Consider the following 19,713-nt stretch of genomic DNA (forward strand, 5'->3'; position numbering starts at 1 on the left):
TGATCTCTCATTTCCCTCACACAAAATAATGCGTAATTGGAACTGAGTACTGCTCACATTATTACCAAAGTCCCAGGTAGTAACCTTTATCGCCTCCAAAATGTCGCCAAACTACCAGTTACCATATTGTAAAGATCAACCCAAATTAGATATGATTAAAAGATTTGTTATTTTTTTCTTTTGAAACAGGTAAAAACTAAAAGCGTTAATTATAAATTAAATTTGATAGCCTTTTAAATATTCCACTGCATTAAAGAGTATGTTAAATTTGTATTTCCTTTTATAAATATATCTTTTTGGCTAATATATGTTTGTAACCACATGAAATATATTTTTAGCAGCCCGTTTAACTTCAATCGGAATGCCACTTTAAAAGATAATGTTTTTTGTAAAAATTGTACTAGAAGCTGAAGAACAAACTCTGGCGAATTTTTCAGACGATAGTACACTAAAATAGGACAAAAAAAAATTTAGTTTTAAGAATTGATTTACTTGATAATGTATATAAGTCAAAATATGCATACGACTCCTCTGTGATGTCGCGATGTGATAGTGGTAAAGCTGACAGTAATAACGTTTACTTTTGGGTGAGTTCGAATCCCATACGCTTTTTGCACCCTGTCTGCTATAGCAACTTTCTCAACTTTTTGTTCCAATTTGATCTATATTCGTGTTTTATAATTTATTTCTATTATTATATGCGTTAAATATATTGTTTTATTTATGCTCTTATTTATTTAAATTTCCAACCGCAAAAAAATTTGAAAATTATATAATACTAATTTAAAGTATACTCTGTACATATAGATTTGAATTTAACAAACATTCCCTATTCGTAAAAAGCAAATTTAAAGTTAATTAAATTTAAATGAAATTTAATGCAAATAAATAAATAATTAATTATTACTGCGAACTAATCTACAATATCATTTAAATTCTGAGAGTATACGTAATTCAAGTGCAAGTATTAAAATCCATGAATAAATATATAATTCCAAAAATTTATTAATCCTAAAAAATTTATAAAAATGCATAAATGAATAATAGGATAGATTTAATCCTAAATTTTTTTGTATAAAAATGCATAAGTGAATAATAGGATAAATAAATTTTTGGAATTATATATTTATTCATGGATTTTGATACTTGCATTTGATTTACATATGCTCTCAGAATTTAAATAATATTGTATATTAGTTTGCAGCAATAATTAATCATTTATTTGTTTGCATTAAATTTCATTTAAATTTAATTAACTTTAAATTTGCTTTTTACGAATAGAAAATGTTTGTTAAATTCAAATTTCATTCCTTGCACCAATGGCGCAAGAGAAATATTTAAATTTAATTTATTTTGAAACCCTATATATATATATATATATATTCGTTTCACTTTTATGTGAATGTATGTACATGTGCTCAGACTTTGGAATGTTTACGACTCTAAACTTTCATTCCAATTAACATGAGACAGTATTAATACCCTAAACATTTTTTAACAAAAAATTACTGTAATAATTGCTTTTAAATTCAGTCCTCTCCAGCAGAAGCGCAGGAATTAATTAATTGAATATTTCCATTTTCTTTACCTAATGTGTGTATATATAAAGAGAAAAATCTTATTTTTAAAACTTCTTCTATAAAAAGAGATATGAATTAAAAATGTTTAAATTAAAAATAATATTTTATGGGTTCTGCATAAAATATAACTGCCCATAATGCATTTTAAAACCAATGAGATTTTTAATAAATTATCCAGCTAAGACCTTGAAGTCAGCGGTATACAAGCATAGCAAATTTTTGTGTAAATATTGTGAACCTTTCTTTACACTTACTCTGTATTTTTAAAGTACCAACAATTTTTTAATTCCTTTAACTTTTTCATTTTATTTATTTATTTATATATTTATTTTTTTTTTAATTATTATTTTTTTCACTAACAGTACATTTTAGTTTTAATAATATATATATTATTTCATTAATATTTAAGGCTTCCAGAAACGCAAAAATGTTTTTATAATTTACTTCAGCTTCTATGGAATTAGTGATGTTCATAATATGCATTATAACGTTATTTATCTAAAAATTGCTAGCGTACTTTACTTTCGCAGTTCATAAGCAGAAATAAAAATTCCCAATAACATGGAATTTAGTACTTTAAAACTTTCTGCGTTTTACGTCAGCATCCATATCAAATCCAAAATAAACAATACTCGCTTAAGCGGGAAAAATTCAGATGTTCAGCCTCGTAACTCGCGAACTGCTTGTTTGGCGCCAAAATATTACAGTGACACCTAGCGGCGGAAAATGAAAATATTCTACGGATACACGGCAGTGAAAACGCTTGACGGATGCCGCAAGCGTGTCTTGACGCAATTGACGCAACGCGTTAGTACGCAGTAGTGGAAACCAGGCTTTTCAGTAATAACTATTTTTTAGCAAAACATTCTTACCCTAAGCCAGCGTTCATCGCTACTTCTGCCGCCATTAATTTTTGGTGACAACACCTGATTATTCCTTTTTTACCACGTGACCCCAACGCATCGGCAGACATACGGATAGAAGTTGAACATTGTCGAACTCCATCCGTACATCATCCCTCACCGTACATCGACCGGATTGCAAATGTCAATCAAAGTGAATTCGCTCGCTAATTGGAGAAACGCATACACACCGCAATGCATACGCAGCAGTGGAAACTGGCCTTAAATTTGCAAATCATTACAGATTGAAAACAAATTGTGTATTTTGTTGCGAAGCGAGAGGCTCTTCAAAATTCAGTATTGCGTATTTTTTACGCACAAACTCTTATAACCATAAGTATTCGCTTCTTTTTAGTTGCACATCACATCTACCGCAAGCATTAATTCGCTGTAATAATTATGCTAGAAACAGTTTTTGATCAAGATCATTTGACAAGAAAAAATTTGAGATCCGTGCTTCAAGTGAAATTCTAAAACCTCTGAACTGTTACGTTTAAACAAAACATAATCAGCATTATTGAATGTTTTGATTTCTTATCTAATTAGAAATTTTGTAGGTATTTGCATGTTTCTTATTTACTCCTAGTCAACTAGTTACATTTTTGAAATATATATCGCTCCTCATTACTTAAAGTTAGGATTCTGTCAATATTATTAAAACTGGCGGATGCAAACATAATCATATTAACATTTCGCCTCTCAACTACGAGACAACTAATGGTAGTATACTGCCACTGGACGGTCAGTACGACTAGATTCGTATTTTTCCTTTCGATTTAACATTCCAAATTATCGATGTTCTCGTAGAAAATGAGTGTTAATTACACATTACACACATTAAGGCACCTGGTATACGAAAAGTGAATATGTACTGACAGAGAAATAATGAAAATTAAATTCATTTATTCACAAAATAACATCAGCATTTATCTCAACAACAAATTTAACCTTATTATTTTACATAAATAAACCAAAAAAAATGCACATAATTTTCAACAAGGTCTGAATTGTTTGCTAGAGAAGCTTCCCACTTTAAATAACACATATCTGCGTATTCATCTAACTTCTTTTCGGCTACATTTCTTTCATGCAATGTAATCATTAGGACACGTGCGAATTATTTGAAAATAGACACTTTTCTGTTTTATGCAACAATATATTACAGTCTTAGCACACAAGAAAATTACACGGTCAACAGCGTTTCGTGGAAGGTGTGGTACGAGATAACTCGTAATGGGCGTCTGGTGTACAAAATTCGTACGCTCCGCTGCAGTAAATTCGTTAAGCTGTAGTTGCATTGCTGTATTAATTTAATTCATGCGCTTTTGAATGGTGGATATTTCATCATGCTCGCAAACCAGACTAAATATATCATCAAAAGTATCATATGTAGAAAGCGAAAAGAAAGTTCGGCTAGATTTTCTTATTCTCAAGATGCAGTTTTTTTAAATGTCACGTAACTGTTATAAATAGAAAGGGAATTAAAAAAAAAGAGTCTACATTAAGTAAGAACTGTGAATTCGTTTTCTGATCGAAGTGAAGATTTTGAACACTGAAATGTACTGTACTGTACTTTACGATGGCAGAATTAAAAGCGCACTGAATGTGTTTTATTCGAATTATATGAAATTTAAGTCTAAACAAGTGGAACATTTAACTAACGTGAAGAATGCCTATATAAACAACAGTACGTCTCTCCCTATAATTAGTTCTAACTCCTTTAAGGTGTTAAAAAGCAATATATTATTTTGCTATACAAAAAAATTACTCACGTTCACAAATTTCATTCACTTTTTCATATCCTTTGCAGCAAACTTGGTATCTCTTGGTTTTAATAACACTGTACGTTTTATTTGTTTCCACATATTTTATTCTAAAAAAGAAAGAAATCGATTATAAACAAAACGCATTTGTTGCATTCTACATTTGAGTTTTCGCCTCTTTTTTACTAAGTTTTAAACGGGAAATAAAGATGAAAATTGCTTTGAAACCACATTGTCTCTGTTCTTTATAAGAAAAATCGATACCGATATTGTGAATAACTATTTCAAGTTACTGCTAAATAAAATTGTATTTCATTAATTATTAGAATAAATCATTCTGTACATATTTCTTGAGTAATTCATTAGTAGCAGATTTATTATTCTGTGAATTCAGAACCTGGGTTTTAGTCAGAGGAAAGCAGTTGCGGGCTGACATTTCAAAAGGTTTGCAAACATCTATCTGTGAATCGTAAAGTTCTTTCCATATTAAAATTGAGATAAGACTGGCAAATATTTTCAGTTACTGTGATTTCAAGATTTCAGGAATTTCAGTATTCAGTGTACAAAGCTGGATAAAAGGCAATAACAATGACGTTAAAATATGTTATAATGATGCAATTGTTTTGTTTACGCACAGGAAAAGTCACAGAGAGTCAAGACTCCTGGCCCGGCTACGAAAGTTAAGCAGTATTGTTTCTCTCCCGCCCCTATTTAGGCGCAAAACCTACCTGGGAAAATCAGGGTGTCCTATCAGGAGTTCATTGCAAAAAAAAAAATAATAATTTTGATATGGTCAGATGAGATCTAAACGTACATAAGTTACATATTACAGATGATTTTTCCCCTCGTACATAATGAACAGAATCGTCTCAAACGAAGTTACGCGTGCTTTCTAACTAACCATGTATGTTCAAATTATAATATGTAAAATAATACTAATTAAACTAAAACTGAACATAATATACTAAATTACTTCGTATAATGTGGAAATAATTCAAGAAAACCGTAAGAAATACATGGAAATGAAATAATACATCTAATGCGTTCCAAGGAACGCCCACGAATCTTGGTTTTTTACATTTCTACTTTGCATATATTGAGATGGAAGAGCACACAGAGAAAATGAATATTATCAGTTAGTTCTGTTATACGGTTATGGAGTTTTATTACATGCGCAATGATAACGAAACACACGAGATGTCAGTAAATCATGCGGATACAACTATTCTTAAGAAGAGATGCTGTAATAGCGTTAACAATATGGACAATATGTCAATATGTCAACACTATGTCAATATGGACAACAATATTGCCTTTCTTCTCCTTATTTTTTATATATAAAATACGCGCATAGTATGTTGTAACTAACTGCTAACGTTAAAATGTTCTTTACACCTTCTAACTGAAAAGTTTCGCCTGGTTTGCTTTAGTTTAAAGAAATGGATTTTAATTATTAGGTGTTGTAAAAGTTTTGAATTGATGTTGCATAGTCCTGTTTTTATTAAAAGACTGTATTTCTATAGTTTCAGTCAATTATGAAAAGATGCATAGGCACTTAGATAGGAGCCCTACATGTGCGATAAAAAAGAATAAATTTAGAAATATCTCAACTGCATGAATTACACAACAGTTGAAAAGAATAAAAGCTAGGAAATAATATAGTACATACAATAATAAAAATCTTTCGAAATATTAAAAGGAAAATTAAAAGGAAATAGTATCGGAATTAATTTTAAAATTTAGGTAAATTTATTTATTACATTATTAATTAACATATAAGGAAGGTACTTTTCCGTCTTTCCAGCATGCCTTTGTGGTGCAACGGTAGCACACTCGGCGCGTATTCGAGAGGTCCAGGTTCGAGTCCCGGCGAAGGCACTGAACATTTCTCACTTCTCATGCATAAACAAATATAATGACTCTACAGTTGCGCAAGAACTAAAAGGTGGTGGGGAATAAATTTTCACCACTCGGTTTTGATGTTTGGATCTCCTAATCACCAGTCGCCCTTTAAAAGGTGTGTATAAAAGGCCATTTTCTCAATCTCTCCAGCATGTATTTGTAGTGTAACGGCAGCACACTCGTAGCCAATCTCTCCAGCATGTATTTGTAGTGTAACGGCAGCACACTCGTAGCCTATTCGTGAGATAAAGGTTCGCGTCCGGGCGAAGGCATTGCGCATTTTTCATATCTTCTGCTTCAAAATAACCTAATGACTCTACAAGCATACCAAGCACAGGAAAAGAACTTAAGCCGATTCGCAATTATACCCTGAACATAAACCTCCCGTTTAAATATCAATTCCACTTTTTTTTTTTAATTTTAAGCTGCATAAGCATACTATTCAGTTTTTATGGATTAAATAACTTATTTTCAAGAGCAGAACCAATATACTAATATATTTGTGCTGATATAATGTAATAATGAAAGAAAAAGCTTAAGATTTGATTTTCGAATAAGAAGTGTAATTTATTTCAGCCAACGCAAATATTTCCGTTGGAATCTTGCTTCTAGTTCAGGATTACAAGCAGTATGTCAACGAATTGTTAAACTTGTATGTCTACTAGTAACTTTAATTAAAGGTCTCGGTCAGAGTTTCCTAATTACGGTTGTTGTAAAATCTCTGCGTGTATTCAGACTACAATTTGTTTCAGTAATACAATGGAGTGAAGCAAGTAAAATTGAACAACGCAAACTAAGCCTGACACATATTGCCACCGACGTTTAATTGCATAAACGTATGCAGCTACTATTACTCAATTTATAATAATACTAATGGAAACTAAGCTTCAGTACCTCATAATACTTCTAACGCAATTGATCATCTTGCTTCAAATCGTATAAATTCGGAATGCATTTATAAATCATACAATCAGTTTTGCGAATGTCAGGTAATGTTACCTTTAATTTGAATTTTCTTACATTATTTTGTTTGGCATTAATAACAATATGAATTGTCTTAAACATTGCATAATAAATTGCAAATCTTTTTTTTAAATTTTTCCCACTAATTATTAGAAACCTGTATTATATTTAAAGAAATTAAATAATGAAGAATCTGAATAAATGTATGTATATTTCTCGAACTGAGATAAAACAATGCACCTAGAGCCATAAAATTTTGAATAGCGTACGTCTTCACTCGAATATCGGCATCTGAAAGCCCAAATTTGGAATTTGTTTTATTACCTATACAATATTTTTTAAAGCATTTATGGGTTTTTGATTAAGAAACTCAACAATTTCAAAGCAAGCAATAGCAACATTATACGGAAAAAAACATTTTTTATTTCGCGCGAGACTGTATATCGGAAATTCTAAAGATATGGTGTTTTAAATTATTTTGAGATATTGCTGTTTAATTGAATTTTATGGTTTAAGTGCGAATAATATGATATTTAATAAACAAAGGTAACGCGCAAAACGTTAAAAAACGCCCGTTTGGGAGTAATATAAAATCTGAAAGCTTTCAGATTTTTTTCACTATTTCATATTTTTGAAAATTTACAAATTTGTTCATCAATAAACTCTACGATTTAAACGCGAACAATTATTTTTCACACTTTTAAAAATAATAGATTTTTATCTTCAGTGCTCGCGACTGTTGCCACTCGGAAAAATGAGGGCGAGAATTAGAGATTTTAAAGTTTTTAATTAAAATTTTGGCTGATTAAAGTCGTACGAAGATGAAAATATTCGAGATGGTTTCCAAGAAACTTCTGGAATCCGGATGGGGGACGGTTTTCTGGATGTCTTGATTGGCAAGAATTTGTAGGCCTTCATTCTTTCCTTTCTCAATCATTCAACCCTGTTTTTTCCTTTTCTTCAATTACATTTTGAAAACTGAAACATCAATTATTTCAACTAGGTTTGCTGTTACAATCCCTTTTCTAGCTAAACATTTTCACTTTGTATTATATATATTTATATATATATTTTCTAGTTCTAAATCAGAGACGGTGTCTTAATTTCATACTGCAATTTAGTAATAAACTTTAGAGCATCTAAACACGTTATTTCTTTGAAAAAATAGGAAGTTCAATTTCTTCAAGTATTACTTACAAGATAGTTTGTAATAAATGTGTTTCGTTACTGATATGAGACCTTGATCCATTGCTTGGTCAGAGAAGTCGCACTAAAATACAATAAAATTTATACCATATTACTATACCATACCATATTACTAAGTTATCTTCCATCATCGGAAGATAACTTAGTAATATGGTATGCAGCGGCGTCAATTAGATATATTTCCTTTGGCAGACCCATTTTATCCAACAACCCAATCACTTGCGGGACAAATTTCTCACGGAATAATTTGAAACAATTCAAGCGACTATCCAAACAGATGACTGCTAATCATAATTAACTTTAGATTTTATTTTGAAAATTATTTTCAAAACGTTTAGAGTGTACCGACTTGGCTACAAAGAGTCTTCTAAGCAATTGCACGGCACATAATTGTAGTCTATTTAGATGCTTTAAAAACCGTAATTTTTTTTCTTATTGTATTAAAACTGTTTTAGTCAAGAAATGTTTTTAAAAGATATGCAGTTTAAAAATTTTACCAAAGGATAGTTCTCACTCGTACTTAAGTTTTCATTATTCAAACACCATTTCCAACACGCGAAAAATATTTGGCGCTAACAAATATTTTTTAAAGGGTGTGAAGAAGTTGGAAGATGCATTTGAAAGCCCTCAATTCATTATTAATTATTAAATAACTTTCAATGTTATTGTTAATTATTAAATAATACGATTTTATTGTTTTTGGTTAATAATGATTCTGGTACAACATAGAGTACCATTTGTCAATAATAAATTAGCAAAAACTCATATTTTGAGAAACAATTTTCTGTAGCATATTTTCAGCATACAATAGAGTCCCGCAAACTCGATATGATGTGGACTGAAAGACTATCGAGTTTTACGGAATAAGGGGTGGGTTTTTCAGAACTCTTAATATTTAACTGTAAATTACTCTAGACAATTGTAGCCCGATATTGGACACGGAAACGTACAGCATACAATTAAATTAATGTTGATGTTTTTATGTCAAGTTCTAGCATAATAGGAGTCATAAAATGATGAACAAATATCCTAAGATAATTAAGTAAAAGAACTTACATACAAAAATGAAAAAAATATTGGTAATTCTTGGTAGAAAAATATCGTGTGATGGTAGATTGTTTCTCACACTCATTCCGTCGTCGTGCAGCTTTATCCCGTAGGCGAAGGAGAAACAAAATGTCCATACCCAGATGCACCTTACTCCTCCATGTAACGGAGTATTCTTTCAGCTTCCTTCAGTCCTTCACTATGGATCATTGTTTTAGCTTTATCATTTTAGCTTTAGCATTTTAGCTCTGCTTAGAAGCAAACAGCGTTGCTAAGTATTACAACATATCTTGAAATTTGTTAGACAGTTCCAAGAATTAATGGCACAATGCGAAAATAGCAAAAATTACAGAAAATGAATACTAAACACATTGAACAGAACAAGAAAGACATACGCATAAGTAATAATTATAGGTACTGTATGTAATAATTGCTCTGTTTGACCTATAGAGATATTATAAAAAAGTTTCTAAAACGTTGTCGAGTTATACGGGATGTTGAGATATCAGGAGTCGAGTTTGTGGGACTCTAAACTTTTGATGATGACATGTAGAGTCCCCACAACCAAGGGGCAGACAAGACAATACTAACACGGTCCCTGGCGAACCTGAATCTACCACCGAAGAATCGATGGTTCTAGTCACTGCGAAGATTGATTATGTAGCCGAGTCTCTCGAAGTATAGGTCCTAGCCAGAACGCCGAAGGGTTACCCCAGTCGACCCCCGAGAGAGGAACTCCGTTTTTACAGATATTTTGTTTAAATTATGATATTTTACATTATAAAGCTTGGTAAACAATTTATACTAACTAAGTTTTGAATTCATGATGTTTGTGTAACATGTAGTAAACGACAGCTCATTACCAAATGCATAGTTTTTTTTTTTTTTTTTTTTTTTTTTTTTTTTTAAGTTGTATTATAGCAGTTTCCAATGGTAATTCGATACGGCAGAAAAGCTATGTTAGAGTGGATTGCTATATTTTTATAACGCATTTCTAATTTCTGACTTATTCTAACATAATTATTCAGTTAATTATTATTATGCATTAAAATTATTTATAAACAATATGTTATTGAATTACGGTTGAGTAGTGAGCCGATTTTGTTTTCTTCCTTTCTTTTATCAAGCGTGACAGAATACGATTTCTTTTCCTTGCAGATTACTAACTGTGTATCATATTATTACTTAAAAGAAGCTGTAAATAAATGTAATAAAATGTGATGCAGAAACTTACATGACACTATACTTTATATGGTACATTATCATTTTTATTATGCCTGGTTAAAATAAAAATTTAAGATTTATTTTCCTTACTTGGTTTTCGTGCATTTGGGAGGTATGTTAAAACACCAGTAAGTTACGTTTTCTTCCACAGGAATAGTAACAGGTTTCACAATAACCTCTTTGACCCTAGAAAATGAAAAACACTTAAGGACTACTAAATTTCTTTACTGCATGAAAAATTTTAGGAGCAAAAAATTTTACTTTTTTAAAATATGGAATATATCATCAATATTTATTGATAAAATTATTTTATTTAATTTCAGTTGAATCAAAAAGGTTTATGAAGTCTGGTTTAAGCAAAATTATAATTGCATCATTTAATTTTAGTACAATGAACACAAAAAATTAACAGAAATGAAGTAATTGCTTATTCAAATAAAAATAATTTGTTCTTTAACTTTTGTTGAAACGAGCTTTTAAAGTTTATCAGCATCTCTCTTTATTTTATACACATATTTAAATATTGCAATCAAAGCAGATTCTAAATTCTCTCAAATATCTTTGTAAAGTTCAAAATTTCAAATAATCGAGTCCTTCATGTAAGAATAACATATATATATATATGTCAATAAAACTGATCTTTCCAAAGTTGTGCTTTGTAATGCTAAGTTTTTGACCAAAAATTCAAAATATTAGGATAGGAAAGGAAAAAAAAAAAAAAACGCGAAAATTCGAATTACTGACTGTAAAACAGTATTAAGATTCATAGGATTGGAAAATTCTAACGTTGCCACTTTTGACGAACCTGCATTTATCCATGGCGGCCCGTAGAGCAATCACAAAACATCCGATGGTTCAGTTTTCTAATGCTATTTATTATTCGTTATATTTACATATTTACAACTGTCCTGTTGTTAGGTGGACTACCTTCACAGAAATCATGTTGCCTAATCAAACGACATTTCGTTTCTACTTACATGCATTGCGCTACTGCCAAGCAGCGCCCTCTACTTCTCTCTTTACAACACTCCCCACCTGTGAACTCTTTAAGTTCACAGAAACCGAATACAAATAAACCATAATTTCTAAATCAAACACAACATTTGAATACTATATAAACTACATCAAATTACAAATAACAATTAAGTAATGTTTAAACACGTTAAATCAACTTATAAAGTAATTACTAAATAAGAAACATTATACTAAATCAAAATTCGCAAGAATTATATAAACTAAACTACATTTAGCAACAATCAATAAAGATATTCAGAAGATGACATATGTGCAAACAATAAATCAGATTATTACACTGTAACTCTTTACTACTAATTATGCACTTCAAGGTTGTACAGCAATTGTACTGGTCTCTTTAGATTACCTGTTTGAGTTTTAATGAGACAAGAGCGAACCTGACCATCTCTGCTAGGATAAGTTTCTATTATCTTACCTAGTGTCCACAAATTCCTAGGTAAACGGTCGTCATGTACAAGGACTACATCATTAACATTAAAGTGACTAGACACTTTAGTAGGTGGACATAAATTCACAGATCTTAAAGAAAGCAAGTAATCCTTCCTCCACCTATTCCAAAAGTGGTTTAACAAGGTTTGTTGATGTTTATACCTTTTGATCAAGGAATGTCTAGACCCAATCAAGTCTTCTCTGCACACTCTTGTAACTGGAAGAGAAAGTAAACGTTTACCAATTAAGAAATGAGCAGGAGTTAGCGGCGAGGGTTCTGAAGGGTCATTGCAGACATACGTTATGGGTCTTGAATTAATTATGGCTTCGATTTCTACGAAGACTGTTTCTAGCTCATTCAAAGAGAGACTAGAACGTCCAACTATTTTCCTTAAACAAGTTTTGAATTTCTAAAATGCCTTTCCCAGAACCCTCCCCACCATGCTTCTTTTTCCACAATAAACTTCCATGTTATACCGTGGGAAGAGAACAAATTTTGTACAGATGGATGTTGAATACACTTCCAAATTTTTCGCAATTCGAGATCAGCACATTTGAATGCCTTGGCATTGTCCGAATATATCGTTGAACACAATCCACGACGAGAAATAAACCTGCGAAACGCAAGCATGAAATTCTCCACGCTCATAGAAGGGACAAGTTCTAGATGTAAAGCTCGAGTTGTAGCACATGTAAACAAAAGCAGATAATGTTTATTCTTGCTGTCCTTTGTAAAAAAGGGACCAGCATAATCCAGCCCTGTTACAGAAAATAGAGATGATTGAAGAACACGACCAGGTGGTAAAGGAGCGGTTTCCTGTGTACCGGCACGCACCTTGTATCGTTTACACAAAAAGCACTTACTTAACGTGGACTTGACGAATTGGCGTCCTTTTATGATCCAAAACTTTTCTCTAATATCGGCTAAGGTAGCTTGGACTCCAGCATGAAACAATTTGTTATGAGACTCAAAAATTACTAGTTCACTGTATATATCTTTATAAGGTAACAGCCATGGGTGTTTTTCTTCGAAAGAAAAGTCTGAGAATTGAAGTCTGCCCTTTAAACGCAGAAGACCATGGGTATCCAATTCTGGGTTAACTGAATAAATCGACGATGTCTTTTCTAAGCATTTTCCACTTGATAGATCTAGAATCTCTTTCGCAAAGTATTTTCGCTGTGTAACTTTTACCCAAAAGAACTCAGCTCGTGAAATCTCAACAGAGCTTAATGGACCTTTGACTTTCACTGAATTTCGTTTTATATTGTTGGTAAACCGCATAACATAAGCCGTAATTCGATGCACCTTCAGCAGCCTGCTAAATCGCGTTAACTGTAGTAATGCCGAAGATTCTACGTCTTGAACAGAAACATGAAGAGATGTTTGCACCCTTGCTTCGTTCTGAACGCTCTCCTCGTCGATGTTGGTCTGTTGATTTACTGGCCAAACACTTTCAGGTTGAGAAAGCCAGCTAGGTCCCTGTAACCAAAGGGAACTTCTCACAAGATTAAAGGCCTTTTCTCCTCGAGATAAAAGGTCAGCAGGGTTTTCACTCCCACTGCAGTGAAACCAGCATTCAGGATCCGTGAGAGACTGAATATCAGAAACTCTGTTTGATACAAAGGGTTTCCAATTTCTTGCACATCCCTTTATCCAGTAGATAGTTATTTGGCTATCACTTCAAAGAAACTTTTGATGACACAGTTCAGGAAACAGCTTTGTCAAATACATAGACAATTTGGCGGTCCAAACGAGGTAAAGTCATAGTCTTGAGTGGAGCTACGCGACCCTTTGCGGTAATGAAACTGGTGCAAATAATGTTTTCTGAATCAAGGTATCTAAAGTATGCTACTGCGCCGTACGCTTTAGGGCTAGCGTCAGCGAATACATGAAGGCTAACATTAGATTTTTCACAACTACCAAAATATTTTCTCGGAAGAGAAAACTCCTCCAACACCTTTAATTCAGCTTGCCAGCGACTCCAGTCCTTAATTATTTCGAATGGAAGGGTATCATCCCAGTCCACACCTAATGTCCAAAGTTTTTGTAACAGAATTTCCATTTTCATCACAAAGGGTTGAAACACACCAATTGGATCGTAAACTTTGGCCACTATTTGGAGAATAGTCCTTTTTGTGGCCTCAGCACTGTCATGGGATAAATTTCCTAAAAATTTGCAATTCAACTTGATCTTATCTGCTTCAGAGTTCCAGATCATGCCCAAAAATTTTGACTCTTTAGCTGGTTCTATGTTATAACCTTTTCCAATCCACCAGGAATTAAGTTCGTCGGAATTTGACCTTAATTTTCTCAAATTCATCTCAGCGTCTTTAAAAATCTTAACCGCGTCTGAGGATAATCGACATGCATCTTCAATAGTGTCTGCACCGTAGTATAAATCGTCTACATATAACGAGGAATCTAACATATCATAACTTTCTGGATTTGTGCTTTTATATTTTTTAATGTGAAATTTTATCGTCATCGCTAAAATTGCTGGACTACAGCAAAGTCCGAATGGAAGACGTTTAAACCTTAAAACTTTATATTTTTCCTCACTATTCCCGAACCAAAGAAATTTTAAATATTCCCTATCCTTTTCTAAGATTCCTATCATTAAAAAGGCCTTAGCTAAATCTCCGCTGAAAGCAATTTCATATTTCCGAAATTTCAAAATTATGTCCAAAACCACGGGGATCAAACTAGGTCCAATGTCTAAAAAATCATTTAAGGACTTTACACCTTTAGTTCTAGAAGAGCTCGCGTCGTAAACAATCCTACAACTTGTGGTTTCCTTAGGTTTTATTATTTCCCTGTGCGGCATAAAATACGATGCCTCCGTTATTTCCTGTGAACACTTCTCAACTATACCCTCCTTCATTTGCTCTTCAATTACGGATTTATACTGCTGATAAATCTCAGGATTTCTAATAAGTCTATTTTTAAGACTTTCAAATCGTCTTAATGCCACTCCGAAATTATTTTCTAATTGCCCTGCTTCCGATTTCCATAATAAACTGACATAGTACCTATTACCTTCTACCCGTATTTCCTTTTCAAAGCTCTGAATTATTTCTCTCACCTCGTTAGAAACCGCTGAGTCATCGGTAAGGCCCATCAAATCTAAAGTCCATAACGATCTCAATGAATCAGTTACGCAAGAAGAAAGGTTTACTATTGCCGTGTTTTGAGATACTATTTCGCTCTCTTTATCTTGAAGGCCAACTGGGACCCATCCAAACATAGTAGAAATCGCATAAATTTCCTTTCCTAATTGAATCTTTTCCCCCCTTACCATCTTCCAGTAATAATCCACACCTATTAGAATTCCAACGCTTCTTTTACATAAACAAGCGATTCGCAATCCGCACTCATACATCATTTTTAGTGTTTGTTTTGACGGCGTGGTCATATGCGCAGCCGTTATGGCGTCAGTGACGAGACAGCTGATTTTTATTTTGTTCTTTTGCTTCGCATCCGAAACACAGAATTCGACAACCTTATATGTTTTAGGTACTGCGTATTTCATTCCGAAAGAATAAATAGACAATGTTTCTTCTCCAACAAATTTTAAGTTTAATTTCTTAACTACACTAATATGAACAAAACTTCGTGTAGCACCACAATCGAAAATTAAATTAGTTAACTCCGACTTTCCCTCATAATGAGCTAACACTGAACAGGTTTGCAATAAAGCGTTTTTATTCAATGATTTATCACAAGGAACAACAGAAAGCGTGTGTTCTTTCGGGGAGTTTTGTGTTTCATCTACTGAATTGTCTCGCGAGCTTTCGCACAATTCTTTTATGTTTTGATTTGAAGCCGTTCGCGCTTTGTTACGATTTGAACTACTCACACATAGTGACTCATGATGCGACTTAAACCCGCATTTTAAGCAGTTAGTTTTATTTCTGCACGATTTCCAAATGTGATATTTTCGAAAACAAATAAAGCATCTATTTTCAGTACGTAACTTACACAATTTTTCTTTAATGCTTTTATCACAAGAAAATGAATTATGGGACTTTTCGCAGAAGTTGCATGCACGATTATCAACAGCATTGAAACTGGCAGCCGTAGGTACATTTCTGTGAATTTTTTTATAATCAGACTTAGCATGTTCGAAACGTGGAGGCAAGGTATTTCTTTTATCTCGCGTCAATAAACTCGACGCTTCACGACATTCAATTTCCCGCTTTATGAAGTCCAACAAGTCTGAAACATTAATTTCTTCATTTGGGTTTTTCCCTCGATTAAATTCCAGAACGAACTCTTCTGGAATAGCTTTTAACAACACAGGTATTAATAACTGACCAAATGAACCTTTCGTAACTCCTTGCGCTTCCAAATTCCGAACTGCAATTTCGATTTCATCATATAACCTACGTAAAGCTTTAATATTATTTGAATTCCTTACTGGTTCTAAATTTAACAGTTTGTTCATGAATTGACTAATTATTATTTCTTTTTTCCCGAATCTATCCTTTAAAGATTTTATACTCTCATCGTAATTTTTTGCATTTAATTCTAATGAAGATACTACATTACTCGCGGCACCTGTAAGTAATGTTTTCAAGTATGCGAATTTTTCTATCTTACTAAGACTTTCGTTTTTGTCTATAGTGCTTTCGTAACTGTTCCAAAACTCCATAAATTTTTCAGGATCACCTGAATATTTCTCTAAAATTAGTTTTGGAAATTTTACCGTACTTTGTACATTTTGCAGTCTAACCAAATTTTGTTCAGGATTCAGGATCTTTAATACTTATTTTATCCTCTTCCAACATTCGATTAATTCGTTTAATAGCTCGAGAACATTTTTCCTGATATTCCTCAGAACTAACTACATCCGCTTCTAGAGAATCTATCTCAATTACGGAATGAATTGCCTCGTCTAATTCTTTCAAATTACTTTTCTTTTCTATTAATAGTTCAAGCACTTCGCATAATTCATCTGTATCTTTCTTTGCTAAGCTATCCTCGACTTTCTTTAGTAGTTTAGATACTACCGTTCTCAATGCGGTTCTCTTTCGTTTTAATCTATCTAGTTCTGCCATTATTTCGCGTTAATACATAAATGTACCCAAGACTGCAAATTATCAAAATTCAAATCAAACACGTTCAGAATTTAATAATAATCACGCTCTTACCTAGGGCATGGTCTGGACACATACTTCCTCGTGAAGTTCACTTTAACAAATCCAAACATTTCCGTAAGATGCACCATTGTGACGAACCTGCATTTATCCATGGCGGCCCGTAGAGCAATCACAAAACATCCGATGGTTCAGTTTTCTAATGCTATTTATTATTCGTTATATTTACATATTTACAACTGTCCTATTGTTAGGTGGACTATCTTCACAGAAATCATGTTGCCTAATCAAACGACATTTCGTTTCTACTTACATGCATTGCGCTACTGCCAAGCAGCGCCCTCTACTTCTCTCTTTACAACAGCCACCTCCGATCTTCACTTTCCAGAATTTTTATATTTGAAAAGTGATTTTAATAGAAATGAAACGAACACAAAAATAAGGAATAGAGCTAAAGAAGTTAATTGCTTCCCTTCATAACGGAAGGTCATCTTCATAATGACCTTACTCTCGTTGAATTTAGCATAATTTCAGAAGTTCATTTAATGCTTGTAAATGTAATATGTAACTCTTAATTACATACCTGAGTTATATACCAAATTTGAGAAATTTTGTATTATATCATACAGAGCTTTAAGTAAGAATCACTCCGTTTTCCAATTTGCAAATGTGTTAATATGTTGTTTCCATCGTTATAAAAAGTTTTAAATGATAAATTTCGAACGTTTTTGAATATATTTTAATAAAGGTTTTCAAACCTGTTACGAGCATCTAGTAAAATATCACTTCCGGTTGTCCAATAAGAACTGTTACGAGCTACATGTAAAGTACCAGTTCTGCTTGTCCAATTTACTTCACATCTTATCTAATCTTCCCAAATCTGAACTTTATATAAATACAGAATGCTTAGTTATGGAAAACGAACACTTTTGAAGTTTCATACGAAAATTACCTATGTAAAATTACCTAAATAAAAAAAGTCACACACAGAATTTATTGTAAAAATACTTAAAATGCGTTGTCGTTTTCTCATGCTCATTCACTGAAAACTCGCTATCGAATTTTTGGCCCGAACCCTACCTACCGTATATAAGTTGTTGGGAAGTAAAAGCTCATTAATTTATTTATCTATTTATGCTTTATCTATTATGATGCTTTGTTTATCTATTTATATTTTATTCTAATTATTTCTATATATTTTCCTTATCAGCAGGTAAAAGAAAACATTTTCGTTAATATGACTAGAAAAATAAAAAAATGGTACATAAAATGATGAAGCTATGCAGAATCTAACAATTTTTGATAGCTCTTGATAATTGACTACTGTGTTAGCTAAACAGCATGCATACAAATTATTTCCGTTAAAGCATCTGTCAAAAACCTGAAATGCTACTTACTGACAAATTAATGAATATTAATGATATTAACTTACTTTTCTACATGAATGCACATGTTTTTCTCCTTTAACTCAGGTAAGTCATATAATTCTTCATCTTCATGCAGTACTATTTCCGTTAGATTGGAATCATCATCATCATATGTTGACGTTAGTGTCTTTTCATATTCAACCTCATTAGCTTGAGCTATACACAGGGCACCACAGGTTCCAATTAAATATATTAGAAGCATCATAAATCTGAAACAGGAAAGAAGATAATTATTGCTACATATACAACAAAAAGCCATTAAAAACAAAAACAAATTTGCAGTCTTGTTTTCAGAAATCAGAGGTTTTAAAGAATTATTGCTTGATCCATATTCACTTGAGCTGTTGTGGTCCACACATTTAAGAGCACCTTGATGACTCAGGTCTAAATCCTGGCAGCCACATAACTAATCATTCAAGATTTACTGGTTCAAAAAACTGTTCCCTTTGTACAAGTTCTTTATTAAAATGTGAAACTACATATATAATTTCGTAGAAATGAAACACGTAACACTAACGTTTTCAAATGTATTTAAAAGATCTTCTCGATTGGAACATTAATGTTAGAAAGATGTGCCTTTTATTTATTGGCATGAAACAACTTGTAGATCAAATTTATATCATTAACAAAAAAGGGAAAAATTATTATAAATTAAATTTGATATTACGCCCAAAGGGCCGTTTTCTTAACGTTTTGTGTGTTACCTTTAATTATTAAATATCATGTTCTTCGCACTTAAACCATAAAATTAAATTCAACAGCAATATCACAAAATATTTAAAAGAGCACTTCTTTACAATTTCTCTAGAAAGGACACTTTCGCGCGCTGGAGATATTTTTCCCACTTACAGTGTTGTTATTGCTTGCTTTGAAATCGTTGAATTTTTAATCAAAAACTCATAAATGCTTTTATAAAATAAATTCCAAATTTCAGATGCCCATCTTCGGGTGGACATATACTTTATTCAAAATTTGATGGCTCTAGATACCGTTGTTTTATCACAATGCGAGAAACGTACATACATTTATAAAGATTCTTTATTATTTAATTCCTTTAAATATAATAAAGGGCTCTAATATTTGGTGGCAACAATTTAAAAATTGATTCGCCGTTTACTGTCAATCAATGCAAAATGCC

At 32.3% G+C, this 19,713-nt stretch overlaps 1 protein-coding gene across 2 annotated transcripts in view; it reads right to left on the reverse strand.

The window, feature by feature from the left end:
* The window catches only part of LOC118199996 (uncharacterized), a 114,312-nt gene that overhangs the window by 85,298 nt on the left and 9,301 nt on the right, over positions 1-19,713 (reverse strand). For both annotated transcript variants that reach the window (XM_085818800.1, XM_085818799.1), the window contains exons 2-4: positions 18,581-18,784; positions 10,678-10,773; positions 4,255-4,355 (exon numbers count right to left, since the gene is read on the reverse strand). In XM_085818800.1, the coding sequence (XP_085674926.1) occupies positions 4,255-4,355; positions 10,678-10,773; positions 18,581-18,784 (401 nt within the window). The remainder of the gene's footprint in view (positions 1-4,254; positions 4,356-10,677; positions 10,774-18,580; positions 18,785-19,713) is intronic.

This window comes from Stegodyphus dumicola, chromosome 6, assembly GCF_044657685.1.
Source record: "Stegodyphus dumicola isolate Sdum_Otavi_A_Nest chromosome 6, ASM4465768v1".
Classification (NCBI taxonomy): domain Eukaryota; kingdom Metazoa; phylum Arthropoda; class Arachnida; order Araneae; family Eresidae; genus Stegodyphus; species Stegodyphus dumicola.